We start from the raw sequence: 14,745 nt of genomic DNA on the forward strand, positions 1-14,745 counted from the left end.
CTAAGCACTGTATAGAAACTTAAGTAGGGTAGTCACAGCATTCATAGATTGGAAGGGACCCTCGCAAGATCATCGGGTCCAGCCTCCCTGCACTAGGAAGGAAAGACAACTGGGGGTCAGGTGACCCCAGTGAGGTGACTGTCCAGTCTCATCTTGAAGACTGCCAGGGTAGGTGCACCACATCTGGAGGGAGTTTATTCCACAGTTTGAGAAGAATCACTTCCTGGGTTTTGCTTGAGATGCATCGGTTGATGCATGCCAAAGTATAGTTTGCCCTGCTGGCTACAGCACTACACTGACGACTCGTGTTCATACTATGGCCTATGTTTACCCCTAGGTTCCTTTCAGTCGTGGTGCTAGTCTAGTCAGTTTGGTGCCACTGAGCCTGTAAATATGTTGGGGTTTGTTTGTCCCCAGATGGAGCACTTTACAGTTCTGTGTTGAATTTCATCTGGTTCTGATCCACCCAACTTGCCAGCCTGTCTAGGTCCCCCTGTATCTGCATCCTATCTTTAAGCATGACCACGCTCACCTGTAATTTGTTGTCGTCCACAAACTTGGCCAGTGTGTTCTTCATCCCCACATTTAAATAATGGATAAAGATGTTGAAAAGCACTGGACCAAGCACCGAGCCCTGAGGGACACCACTGGCCACTTCTCGCCAGAATGAGACAGATGCATTCATTAGAACTCTCTGGGTCCTAACCCATAGCCAGCTTCCTAGCTACCTGACTCTTGAGCAGTTAAGCCTGCAGGCTCTTCAATTTTTTCGTGAAAACTTTGTGGGATACCAGATCAAAGGCCTTTTGGACATCTAGGTATACAATGTCAACCTCCTCTCTCTTGTCCAGGTGGCGAGTTACCTGGTCGTAGAAGGAGATGAGCTTGGTAAGATTAAACCTGCCCATGATGAAGCCATGCTGGCTGTTGTTCAGCATCCTACCTTCTGCCAGCGTATCGCACAGACTCTTTGATTCATTTTTCCAGGATTTTCTCTGGGATAGAAGTTAGGCTAATTGACCTATAGTTGCCCGGGTCCTCTCTCTTCCTCTTCTTGAAGATGGGCACAACATTGGCCAGGAAAGGGTATACTCATTAGGAAAACCAAAAGTAAGATTTTTTTTTTTTTTTTTTTTTGCTTCAGCATTGTTCTCAGCTGTTATATCAGGATAGAAGAGGTGTGTTAAACGAATGAAATGGAAAGGAAGAGAACTCTGAAGGTGCAAGTTAGCTGCGCTGGTGTGATGTCTGTTTTCAAACAAAGCAGCAATTATTGTAAGACAAATTGCAAGTTGATACTGTAGTAGATCAATGGAACATACCAGTGCCCTGTTTAATTTGGTAGTGATCAAGCATGAGAAAATCACTTGTAAAAAGTTGTATAACATCTAAATCAGTGGTCTCCAATCTTTTAAAGTAGGAAATCACCTTTGGCATTTAAAAGGAACCGAAGATCTACCATGTGCCACTGCCACCCTTCTCCCCCCCACCCGCCCAGCAGGTAAGTCTGTGGGGAGGGAAGTGGGGGGGCAGATCGAGGCAGAGGGAGAAAAAACTATTTGGGGCCGTTCCTCCCCAGCAGGTAAGTCCCACCTGGCTGGGGCCCCACTCAACTCTACCCCTGCTCCTGCCTCTGTGGCACTGTCCCTCACCACAGGGGCCTCGATATAGCCCCTGCCCGTTCCCTCCCCCATGGACTGACCTGCTAGGGTGGGGCACGCACGGGCATGCACACTGTTACTCAGCCATCCATCCCAGCCTTGAATCGATTCCAGGAGGCTCCGAGATCTACCAGTTGATCGAGATCCATTGGTTGGTGACCACTGATCTAAGTGATGTTATTTTTAAAGGAGCGCTACCTTGTTTGCATTTCTGACCTGATAGGGAGCATCTACAAAAAGAGTGGGGGGTAGTGGTTGGAGCCTTCATAGTTTCTATTCCTTTCTTCCACTGCTGGCTTTTTTTAGCCTCTGAGACTCGATTCATGCGTCTCTAACATGGGTATATTCTGTATTATGAAACACAGAGATGAGCTGTTTTTATCCATAGCGCTTTGAAATCCTCTAATAATATTTAATGAATATTAAAGTGACAGCTGTTTTTTACAGTATCTTCAGCTGAATTTGCTTTGCTGTTGTAACGCAAGTTCAAGCTACATCAACATAGTTTTGAGAACTTAAGATGTATTGATAAAATGTTATGTCTGTCTGTAAAAAACAAAATACAGATACAAGTTGTTGTTATGCAACTCTTCTGCATGTTTCTGTAGCTATACAGGAGTAGCAAAGCTGCTCCATTTTTAACCCTGTTCATTCAAGGTCAAAGTGAGGGCAGTTTAGCTAATTTGAATTACTACAGGATTATGTAGGCATAACATAATATAGCATCTGATGTGTGCTCCCCAGCAGCAGCTAAAATGTATGTTTGTCTACACCCTCAGCTGCATCTGCAGTGTTATTAAATAGAACGCCATGGTGTTGGCTCGTACATCCTAATCGATATAAAATGAAAGTGAGGGGAATTCCATATCCTTCCAAAAAAGGGGTGGTACTTAACGTTTTCAGCTTTCTAAAATGGTATAACATAGTGTAGAGAAAATAAGGCAAAGAGTTCTTATTACAGCATTAAAACAGTAATGGTGGAATAAAAACTCATGTGCAATAATGACTCAATGATTCCCCTCTTGATTGGCAATAACATTGGCATATAAATGGTGACCATTTTTTTTTTTTTCTTGTGTATCAGTTATATGCAAATGCTTCTGTACTGCAGTGAGCACTCAAGTTACTGGGACATAAATATAGCTGCCTTTGAAATGCAATTATAAAAATTAATCCTTATAAATCTCTGCCTCCTTTTTTTTTTTTTTTTTTTCTTAAGGACTACTACACCAGGAGAGACTAAACTTTTAGCCTCTGAAATCTATGACATCCTTCAGTCTTCCAGCATGTCAGATATGGACAATGTAAATGAGATGAATTACCATCGGCGGAAAGCTCAGTTTTTCCTGGGCAGCACAAATAAACGTGCCAAAACAGTGGTTTTACATATAGATGGCCTTGATGATTCGGTAAGGAAATTAAGTGCTCGTGATCCTTAGGTATCAGACTGGAAACAAAAAGGAAATATTATGATAATGTCCATGTGTGTTATAGTCAAACATACCTTGCACAACAAAGTAGTATGTTCAGACTGGTTGTATACCTGTGTTGCTTCTTTCAGCAGGTTCTGTGAATCACTTTTATGAAATTGTCCAAGATGTTTGTTATTTTTCTGGCTGATGGCTTTCATAACTTGATATTGTTTTAAAACAATTCTGTTTCCATCTCTGCCAGTTGCATTTCCTGTTTCAAGAAGTAATGGAATAAATCAAATACTAGTCTTAGTTTATGATATTTTGTTTTGTCAGAACCTTGAGGTCCAAACCAGTCACCTGTAACCCATGAAAATATATGTTTTTATATATAATTTTTTTTTTTTTTTTTACTAACCTTTTGTTACCTGATTTTTTTTGGTTGCATTTTGCAACTTCTTTTTGTTTTCCTTGAGAGATTTCCTGCCATAGTGATCAGAATGGCATTTGAGATAATGAGGTCTCACTGAATCTTCTATATAATGTCAGAATAACTTCTACAGATTTTATCTACCATACCCCTGAAGATAACACCTCAGGGCCATGTTTGCCTTTTTACGGCTGCCAGATAACATGTAGACTGTTTAAGTGCATTATCTACAAGTGCCCTCCAGTCTCTGCATCTTCTGTTTTATACCCATTTTAAGTGATCAGACCTGATATTTTGCTTTCTCGCTTTACATTTTGTCAAATAAGTATTGTCAAAGAACCCAGTATATCAGGTAGCATTCTCTTCCTTGTGTTTTCTTCTGAATGTGTTTTTAGCTCCTTTTGAAATTAGATGCTGCTCCAAGTTACTTATTATGCATAGTTAAAAAACGTCTTGCAAGATCCTTGCTCATTGAGTAGAAACAACGCTTTTGCTAACACCACTTGCTTTTGTATTCTCAAACCAGTTTTCAGTTCGTTCTACTAGTTCTCTCCTATTATGTTTCTTATCTTGTAGCGGATTTGTTCGTGCACAACAGATTTAAATCGGATTAATTTTCTACTTATTTTGTCTGCCAGTTCAGGTACAGATCACCTTGTAAGCGGACTGAAGCCCACATAGCTCAAGTTCTCTGACAAACAGCTTATCTAGCTCTTTTCAATTCTGTCTTGAGAGTTGAGACAAATCTATTCATTGCTATCCTAGTAAAAGATGTGTTATGGTATTTAAATTCAGAGAACAGAACTTCAGGTTCCCGTGGTTGCCTAGAGCACATCAGCATTTTTTAAACACATTATAGAAGAAATACAAAAAGATCTGACTGTGCTGCCTGGAGTTAACTAAGCTATACACCACCACTTAAATAGACTGTCAAAGAAATACTGGTGATATTTCAGGTGCCTGGTATAGCACAGCAGTTAAACATGTCTGCAAAGTGTTAGTATTAGAAACTATTAAATGGCAGAGGATGTGAACAGTAAGAACAGCTTTGCTTTATACTGTATTTTATCTCCAAAGCACTTAAGACTATTGGGCGTGAATGTGTGTTACTGCATGCAGATATAGGCAGGACCTGCCTTAGATTTGCCATTAGATTGCCCACTCATTCTTTAGCTCAATTCAATGAAAATAAATTATTAAGAACAGATACTGCTTTCGGTTCAAATTAATATAAAGAGGTGGTATGGTCTTCCTATAGACAATCAATTTTGGGTATGGAGAATATGAGGAACAAGTTCTTTGTTTTGTTTTAAAATCCTGTTACAATTCTTTGAATACATCTGCAGCAATTTACAATTTTGGATAAATTATTTTTTTGGTCTACAGATTTGTCATCCTTAACCTAGTATAAACTCCTTTTGGTGGGTTTTATTCTACTGGAATGAGAGGGTTTCCTGGCCCCTCTGCCTCCCTTTATGTGCAATGGAATTGTTCCCTCCTGTACCCAAAGGATTGTTCCCTTGAGGAACAACCACCCTTCCTGGACTCCCGTCTCACGAGTGCTTCTGTCCTTCAGTGACTCTCTTACTAATCTCCTGAGCTCATTGAAGTTAGCCTTTCTGAAGTCTAGCACTCCTGCCCTACTGGTTATCTTTTCCACCTTTTGCTGGATATTGAATTCCAACAATTGGTGGTCACTGTCCCCGAGGTTACCCTGTATCTGCTGGTCTCCCACCAGGTCATCCCCTGTAGCAAACACCAAGTCTAGTAAGGCATTTCCCCTAGTTGGACCGTATACCTCTTGTGTTAGGTGAAGGTCCTGTATGCACGTTAAGAACCCATGTGAACGATCAGATCTAGCTGATTGCTCCTCCCGGCAGATGTCAGGGTAGTTTAGGTCACCCATAACAGCCATGTCCCTTGAGTATACTGCCTCTGAGAGCTGCCTTGAGAATTTCAGGTCTAGCTCATCATCCTGGTGTAGCGGTCTATAGTAGACCCCCATTACCAAATCCCTTTCACTCCAACCCCCTTGTATTCTGATCCACAGTACCTCAATTTGCCCATCTTCTGAGCCCATCTTGATTATGGAAGATGTGTATTGCTCCTTAGCATAGATAGCAATGCCCCCCTCCCCCTTCTTTTTCCCCACTCTGTTATGTCTGTACAGCCTGTAGGCCTCAGTGCCTACTGCCCAATCATGGGTATGGTCCCACCAGGTTTCAGTTAATCCAACCAGGTTGAAGTCTTTGTTTGCAAACAGGAGTGTGAGTTCCTTCTGCTTGTTCCCCATGCTCCTAGCATTAGTATAGAGACACTTAAGCCCTTGGTACCCCACTGTCCTGGTGCACATCAGGACCCCTACCGGGTTCCAAGAATGCCCCTGTCCTATGATACTGTCCCTTCCATAAATTTGTTAGGTTCCATCTCGAAGCAGTTCAAGTTACTTGCCTCACTCGTTGATCAGAAGTCCATTTCAGACCTTCAGTCCTTTTACTAATAGAAACCTTTTCTCTATGTAACTTTAGCAACAGTTGATTGTAGTTTTGTCAACTCCAAATAATGTGGATGGTTTGAGAGCTAAAGTTAAATCCTTAGCACTTTTGATTAGGCCCATGAAGAGGTGTTTGCCATCCGCCTTTCTCCCTCTTCAGCTGTAAATAATGTTTTTTCCACTGTAATTATACTACAATACATATAATTGTCTGATTTACTTTGGGAACAGATTTGTTTCATATATATGCACCACAGACTTGATTTGATTCATTGTGGAAAGTGCACAAGAATTCTAGATAACGCCTTTGCTAAACCTAGGCCCTTTAGCTTGTTGAGGAAATCTCTCCCAGTTGTATACAATACAGTGTAAGCATAATTGCCAACTTTTAGACAAGTTATGCTAAGAACATCTGTCCAGTTAGACTGAGGAATGCCAAGCCTCCTCCTAGTGAAGCAGTGTATACAACTATGATTAGTTTTTACCCTCTGAGTAGTGTTTTACCATCAAACCCACTATGGGTGACTGGTGCCTCCCGCTTGTGGGGGGTGGGTACCAGCAGCTGATCAGCAATTGGGCGGGGGGGTCCCCCCCAGTGTCTGGTCGAAAACCCCAGACGCACCAGCGGCAAAACCTGAAATGCTGCTGGTGCTTCTCTCAGTGCCTGCAGTCCCTGGCTGGCGCCAGTCTTGGGGGGGGGGGGCGCACTGGCCGGCGTCTCTCTTGGCGCCCCCACTCCCTGGCCAGCGAGGGCCAACCTCAGGGTGGGCATGTGTTCCCCCTATGTATCGCCTATGAAATCCACTATAGAATAAGATTTATCCCCATTCAGGGCAGTTGAAGCGCAGAGGTTATATGAGTTGACCAAGATCTTATAAAGGGATTGGAGATCTGTATTAGTTGGTGTGCATCTATATAATTTTTGATTCTTTAGTCTGCTAAATCATTTTGCTTCTCATGCTATATATCCTCAATAGCCAGAGACTGTTTCATGTTTCACTTGTACTGTGCAATCTGTCTTGTGCACAAAAAGTGTTCTTTGCACCCATTGGCCTGATCCTCGCATTGTAATTGCAGCTTTTTCCTCCTGTCAGATATGTTTTGACACTTCACATCTGCATGAAGCAAAAGGGAGTATGAAGAATTGTTGAGGGGTGGGGTGATGCCTCTGGATAGACTAGCTTAAGCAGGGTGGTAATGACATTAATATACCATTTTCTGTGTTGAAACCAGAACTGTCGTAAGTACTGATCAGTAATTACAATATAACAACAAATATTAATATGTTTGTATAGCACCTTTCATTTTAGGATCTGGCAGCACTTTTACCATTTAAGTGATTTTGAATCCAGCACCTGATTTTATAGGAAACCATGAAGGTGTATTTTGTTATTCCACTGCAGCAGTGATCTTTAACCAGAGTGCTGCAAGATCCTTTCAAGGGTGCCGTGTAATGTTACAGTATTACTGTTAGGTATGCAAACATGGCTCACAAGATAGACATGTAGTTTGCCATGTTAGTCTGAAGTCGAGCAGAGGCAGGGTAGATTTGCACCTTATAAACCAACCAAAGTAGGTAGGTTGACAAACAGATGTATCGCAAGCTTTCATGAGCTGAAGCTCACTTCATCAGATGAGCATTTAAGCATCTGATGAAATAAGCTTTAGCTCACAAAAGTTTGTGCTATATATCTATATCTATATCTATCTACTCTAGATAGTCTGCAAAGTATAAATCTACTCTGCCTTTCACAACATAAAACTCAGAGATTTCAAATCAGAATCCCTAGCATTAAAAATCTTTTGACCTGTTGTGGTCTTTCTGAGTTATTTGCAATAGAACTGCTTTTTAAAATTTTTCTGTACTCAAAAAAACAAATGAAAACTAAGGCCTGATCTTTTACCAGAGGTACCTTAAGCCTAGTAAGGGGTGCCTTGAGTTTTAAAAGGTTGGGACTGTGCTAATAGCAGCAGTTCTTAACCTTTTTAGACTCCAGGCACCCCTCAGAAGATGCCAGCTCTTGGCGCTCTCTTATTTTTTAACTATGGGGAAAAAAATTGTGCAGTGCTTTTGTTGCAAAGAACTCAGATTCCACAACAGGTGAGTAGGTTTTGAATACTAGGGATTCCTATATGAAATCTTCAAATTTATCTTGTGAATCATATGTAGGTGTTTGTATACTTCATAGTGATAATATTGTGTGGCTCAGCAACACCCTAGTTGAAAATGACTGTGCTATAGAATAGGGTTTTTTTTTCCCCACTCCCTGTGGTAGCAGTGCCCTAATAGCTGTTTTATTCTATTGTAATATTTTTTCTAAATAACTAAAAATTTAATGAAACTTACTGAGGTAATTAATATAGAGTAGATGCACCTGGTACAGGTCAATGTGTTGTTGCACAGTAGGCATTGTCAGTTTCTGTGGATTGTTTTTATCAAACAACTCATTTCAAAGGAAAAATATTTAAGTTTATTCTGTGCAGTGATAACCACGAGCGACTACAGATGAGGTAGCTAAAGAATACAACAGCTGTTTTGATGCATTCAGTCAGTGTGGTTACAAGGTGTCTGATAAATGGCTACTTAAACACCAACTACTTATCAATGAGCATTTCTGCCAATCAGAACTAAACCACAGGGGACTGTTTAGCTAATCATACAGAGAAAAATATTCTTTGCTTTTCAGTCCTTTTCCCTAATTATTTATGGTTGATTCCACCCTTGTTTGACTTCTAAAATAAAAGCAAAAAATGTTTTTAACTCTTATGATGAGATATATACCAAGATTAAATAGCATTGTTTGTATATTAAGAATAGATGTTGTTGGCATGATTGCTTTTCTTTTACAAAATTGTTTCAACGTGCATGTTAATACTTCAATTACTTTTTTAGTCTCGAAGGAATCTTTGTGAAGAAGCCTTGTTGAAAATTAAAGGAGTTATTAGTTTTACTTTTCAAATGGCAGTTCAAAGATGTGTGGTCCGAATTCGCTCAGACTTAAAAGCAGAGGTAAGTTCCCTTAACTACTGTGCTTGCTTTCACGCCTTCCCATTGCTTTCAGTTATGTCACATTTAAGACCGTCTTAAGTTTCCATGCTTTTTCTTTTCTCCCCCTGTTGTAGGCTTTGGCAACGGCAATAGCATCAACCAAAGTTATGAAAGCACAACAAGTTGTGAAAAGTGAAAGTGGAGAGGAGGTAAGATTACAGATCATTCTAAATAGAAGCTGATCACTTGGGTTCTCCCTAACTGCACTATGTCCATTGCATCTTACTAGACAACATCTCGTACTTCTGCAGCATAAAAACAGTGACAAAGAAGGTTTAAATATGTCCTGCATAGTTGTGCATCCATATGCCATATTTTCTCTCATATAACCCACATCTTCCCCATCCCCCCTGGAAAAAAAAAAAAAAAGCTGGGGAAAATTTGTAGTGTGCATTATATGTTGAGGAAAAGGGCTCCCATAGGTATGGAAATGTGGAGGGTTGGCAGAGCTGTAACCAATATTTATTACCATGGAACTGGAGTCATGGCAGTTTACCACTGCCACTCTCCGTCCTTGCCCCTTCCTTCCTTCCCTCAGTGCTGAGGACTGGACCCTGCACAGAGCCCTGGAGCCAGCAGGCTGTACCAGGCTCCAGGCCCAGAGAACTCAGGCTTCTTGGGGCCTTCCAAAATTAGGGTGCGTGTTATTCAGGGGGCATGTTTTATGTGAGAATATACAGTAGTATTAGAGAAGTTATTGTTGAACTCTCTTAAAAGAGGTGAAAATATAATACTGGCATATCTTGATGTTTGGATCTCCTGATCTAGAGAGAGTAATTTGAGGAGCAGTGTTTACTACTTTGCTAGAAAGCAGCAAATACTTTCATATCCTGTGTCTAGAGAAAGATTGTCTGTCTTTTGGGGTGGGGAGGTGGTCTGCTTGAGAGTATGTGGCTTTTTTTCCCCTGTAACTTACAGCTGTCCAACATCTGAGCAGCTGGGGCCACATGCTGTGTGGGCCACAGCTCCCTCCCACTGTGGACTTACTGTCCCCATGGCCACGTGCTCCCCCTCCTCTCCAACCTTTGGGCTACCCTACCATGCAGGTCACCCTGAACCCTGGACTGTTCTTCCCTGCTTCCAGGGAAGAGGACAGGAAGCAGAAGCTGGACGGAAGGGGAGCCCAGAGACCCCCAGCAGCAACAGCAGCTGGAGTCATAAGAGGAATAGTGACCAGGCAGGAGCACATGAACTGGGTGTTAATCCTTTGCAAGCCACCAGTTGGACAGCTCTGCTGTAACCTTAAATATTCTAGTATATGATATACAGGCAACCCCTGCTTAATGCTGCTTCACTTAGTGCTGTTTTGCTATAATGCTCATTTGAAATTGATACCTGATTTCACTTAGCGCTCAGTGAATTTTCTCATGCTCGCGGTCACCATCTTGGGTCGTCAAATACTTTTGGTTTTGTTTAATGCTCATTTCATTTAACGCTCGTTTTTTTAGGAACCAATTAAGACCGCTAAGTGGGGGCTGTTTGTAAATAAAATGGATAGGTATCTAACATAGCAAAATGTTCTGTTTTTAACACTCTGGGTCTCAGTATTACCATCTTCTTTATATAACTCAGATGCTGGTTCCATTCCAAGATACTCTAGTAGAAGTAGAACAGAATACAGAGCTACCTGAATATTTGCCAGAGGATGAAAGCCCAACAAAGGAACAAGATAAAGCAGTGTCTCGTGTTGGGTCACACCCAGAAGGTGCAGCCAGCTGGCTCAGCACAGCAGCAAACTTTCTATCAAGGTCTTTCTACTGGTGACTTGCATCTGGGGTTTAAGGACTGTATGAACCAACAGGGGGCCAGTTTTCCATTGGTGTGGTGAACTGCCAAGTGCAATTTGCAATAAATTATCACAAAAAGATTTTAGATTACACAAATGTATGCTGCATTTACCTTTTATTGGACATTTAGCCTGTTAGGCGGGTCAGAGGACAGAGGCCTCGAATCAAGTTGCTGTTTTGTTTTTCATGTATATTTTATTGCCTCACTTTTTAAAAATGGGTCCACTATTAAAAACCAAACATTTATTCATATGGAGCTTTAAGTCTGACTTCATGAAGCACGTGATAGGGAAAACCCATTCAACTCAAGTCTCAGGACTAATGGAAGGAAATTCTTGTTGGTTCTAGTAGTGCATGAAGCAACATGCCTTTTTTTTGTTTGTTTGTTTTGCCTTAATTCAAATTAAAATTATTTCTTTTGACTCCAGGAGAAAAAGCATACCCTGCCTTTATTTTTTTATTTTTGCCAACCATGTTCACAGGAAAAAAAAGTTATATTCCCTTTTTGCTCTTCAAATAGAATGCTACATACTTGAAATTTATAACCTCTTATGAACATTGAAATATTTTCCATTTCTTAACCACTGGAGTGTTATGTGAGTTATGAAATAAGAGGTTAAATGAACAGAAAGAAGTATACTTATGTTGTACAGTAAATAAGCTGTTGTAAAAAATACTTATAATAATGGGTGTGACTGGCTGTACATAGTAATTGGATACCACTGACTGCTGTTTAGGCTGATTAAAAAGATTGTAGTCCTAAAGCTATGGTTTAACCTAGTGATGGCTCATTGCAGTTTTGTCTGCAGTGGATGATGGGATGTGGGCTTTACTTGGTTATTGCAAAACGTCCACATAATGGTACTTGAAAAATAAAGCAAAGATGAATGCCTCTTATGCCACAGTGCTACTCACAAATTTCAACCTTTTAAACTTTTCTTTTGCTTGGTAGAAATCTGATCTGTAGTTATTGTTTCCTCCCATAGCTTTTCATGATACTGCCATGAAAGCATACTAACCTGGATAGAACAAAACCATACCTGAACAATTGGCTTTACCTTGTTGTTTTTGGACAGTATATGTTTGAAGGTGTCCTGGTCATTGCATTTTGTTTCATTTGTGACCAGAAATGATAACAAAAGTAAAACTTTTGTAGATAGAATCTAAGAAAGTAGATACTGGAGATGCTGGTAAGCGTTTTATACTTGTGAGGGTTCCAGACACTGTTCTGAATACTACAGTGCTGCCTTGTTACACCGCAGGAATACAGCTGAGAAACAGTAATGCTGTTATAAAACTAACTATAAAATGCTTTACTTGTGGTGACATCCATGTTATAATATTGGGTACATTTACGACTTGGAGATGGACAAAAATTTAATCCATGAAGGTTATTCCCCTGTACTATGAGTGAGGAATAAAAAGCATCCACAGGCTTCATACTAATGTAACAATGCTGAGGGGGGAAAAAAACAATAGTGTAAAATAGTAAAAACAGTCAGAGTTGACCCACTCAAGGTCAGTGTCATTCTGGGACAAAAAGCTTACTTGCAAACTAGATGTGTCTTATGTTTTTTCTATATATCTAGTTTATTTTGATTCAAGTTTACACGCACAGATTGCAAATACAAGCTTTCCAGAGCATGTATTGCTTTAAATATGTAATACTACTCATATTGCTGTCTAGAATGTTACAGTACCAAATGTATTTGAAAAGCCCTCCATACTGTAGTCATGAATGCAACGTTTACTTTTCTTCATTAACATCTGTGTTTGCTTTACTGCACATCTGTTTACTAAAGGACTACACCCCTTTGGATATGATGGTTCAGTACAAGTAGATATTACAGTTTGTTCGTGCGTTCAATCTCTAGGTATGCTTTTTTAACAGTATTGCAGCTGTTGTAGAACAGTTAAGGCATCTGTAAAAGTTTTTGAAATATATTGTAAAATAATAAAGGGTAATATAACTAAACAACGGATCTCTGCTTCCTGTCATTTGTAGGATTAAATGACATTCAAATTTTTTCACATTCTTGAGTTACTTTTTAAAAGTATGCACTTCAGTTTGGGATTTCACAGCAGATTGGCTTAATATGATATTTTAAAGGTGTGGACCTTTTAAAAACCAGTAGTTGCATGTATTGTTTTGAACCAAACGTAAGCACAAAGGAGTCTTTCAGATTCAGGTTACAGAAATGAATAAAAATAAGATGCTTGCTAAATCAGAGATCTCAAAAATATGTTGTTTTGGGAGACAGATAAAAGTGTGCAGGTGTTACATGCATTCTTTGGAGAGCACTACTTACCAAGCAGGCTGCTGCCTTCAGCACCAGTTTTAAGTGCCTAGATTGTCTCAAGGTGTAGCTCAACAGTGAATATGGTGCTGTAATTATTGTTATGTTCCTTTGTAATGAGAATAAATGCTGATGGAGTAGGTAGAGGCAAAATCAAGACCAATAACTGCCTCAATGTTTTAAATAGCTGTTGCAATACTGTAAAATACTTACAGAATCCTGCAACATAGTTCAGTCTGTTGCTTTCCATGAACACCTATGGCTTTTTTGTTTAAAATAAAAATGCTGATGTTGCCTGGTTTGCCATACAGCATATAAGCTGATGGGGACAGTAAAGCATGGGGTGAATTCAAAAGATAACACTGAATACCTGGGCAGATAGAAAGTGGCAGGTGTGAAGTATTTCTGCAAGTGCCAACACAAGAAAATAAAATCTGGGTCTTTTTTGCCTGTGAACAACTCTTCAGCTGTCAAGTAGTAGAGTTTACAAATACATCTAATAAAAATTAGCAGCAGCAGCCTTTGCTTTATTCCCCTTGCAGAGGTCTGAACCATAGAGCCTCTCCTGTTTCTCCATCTGTAACTAATTACTTTTAGAGCCCAGAAATGTAAACAAAACAATTTGTTAAACCTGGGCATTGAAAACAAATGAGCAGGGGGAGAAAACCTCCCAGCTCCTTCCCAGATAGGTTCTGGCTGTGACTCTTCAGAAAGAGTTGAGTGCACACTATTCAGCTAGAGAGGGTCAATGATGGGGTCACTGGAGACTTCTTCAATGAGGTAGAGCATCTGACTAGCCTGAGGGGGTGAGACTTGCTGTTTAAAATCTCACTTCAAAAGTCTAATTTAAGGCTGCTACACAGAGCTTAAAAAAAGAACAAACCACATCTGCTTATCTCTTGTAGTTTGCAACACAGATAGTGCTAGGCCTCACTCATATACACAGACATGGAACAGAATGACTGAAAGTGAGATTTTTTTTTTTTTAATAGACTGAAGTCATTTAACTAAATCATTCTGCATGGATGCAGATCTATGTAAAACTGGTCTATGTCTAGTGTGTAAGCTCCATGGGTATCTGTACTAATTTATTTCATTTTCAAACTGGTTTAGTTTAACCAGTGTAACTTTTATATGGGTAAGTCCTGTTGGTAAGCAGAACTGAGGCCCAGCTTCTAATAAACAAATCTGAAATCAGCTGAATTAGTCAGTGAAGGTGTCTGAAGAGATGATGTAAAAACAATTGGGAGAGGATAGGTAATGTGTACCTCTTTTTTTTTTAATGTGAAATGCAGTAGTAGAAGTTGTGTGCATTTAGTTTTATCCTGAATACTACCCAAAGCAGCAGTTCCCTGTATTCTTTTACAATCACTCTACGTCTGCTCTAAATTGTATTAATAAAATTGCATTTTTTTAGAGGACTTGCAAACCTACACATTAAGTGTTATGAGTTCTTTTCCAGTTGTGGCTCCCTAATCCTAGCGTATAGCATGAAATAATACAACTACTATTGCAAAAACTTTCTCTAGTACTACAGGGTTACTGACTTCTTCACTTTCAGCTTCATATATATAGTGAAGAAGCCAGTAACCCTGTAGTACTAGAACAAGTTTTT

General features: G+C 40.0%; 1 protein-coding gene across 1 annotated transcript; it reads left to right on the plus strand.

Moving 5' to 3' along the window:
* Window positions 1-2,880: 2,880 nt before the first annotated feature.
* ARMC1 (armadillo repeat containing 1) lies at window positions 2,881-12,808 on the plus strand (the record flags this gene model as incomplete). Its single annotated transcript, XM_006019132.3, has 4 exons — window positions 2,881-3,070; window positions 8,891-9,007; window positions 9,121-9,195; window positions 10,619-12,808. Coding segments are annotated over 4 exons (574 nt in total), but the record flags the coding sequence as incomplete, so codon positions are not given.
* Between the last annotated feature and the right edge of the window lie 1,937 nt (window positions 12,809-14,745).

This window comes from Alligator sinensis, unplaced genomic scaffold (genome assembly GCF_000455745.1).
Source record: "Alligator sinensis unplaced genomic scaffold, ASM45574v1 scaffold860_1, whole genome shotgun sequence".
NCBI classification, from domain to species: Eukaryota; Metazoa; Chordata; order Crocodylia; family Alligatoridae; genus Alligator; species Alligator sinensis.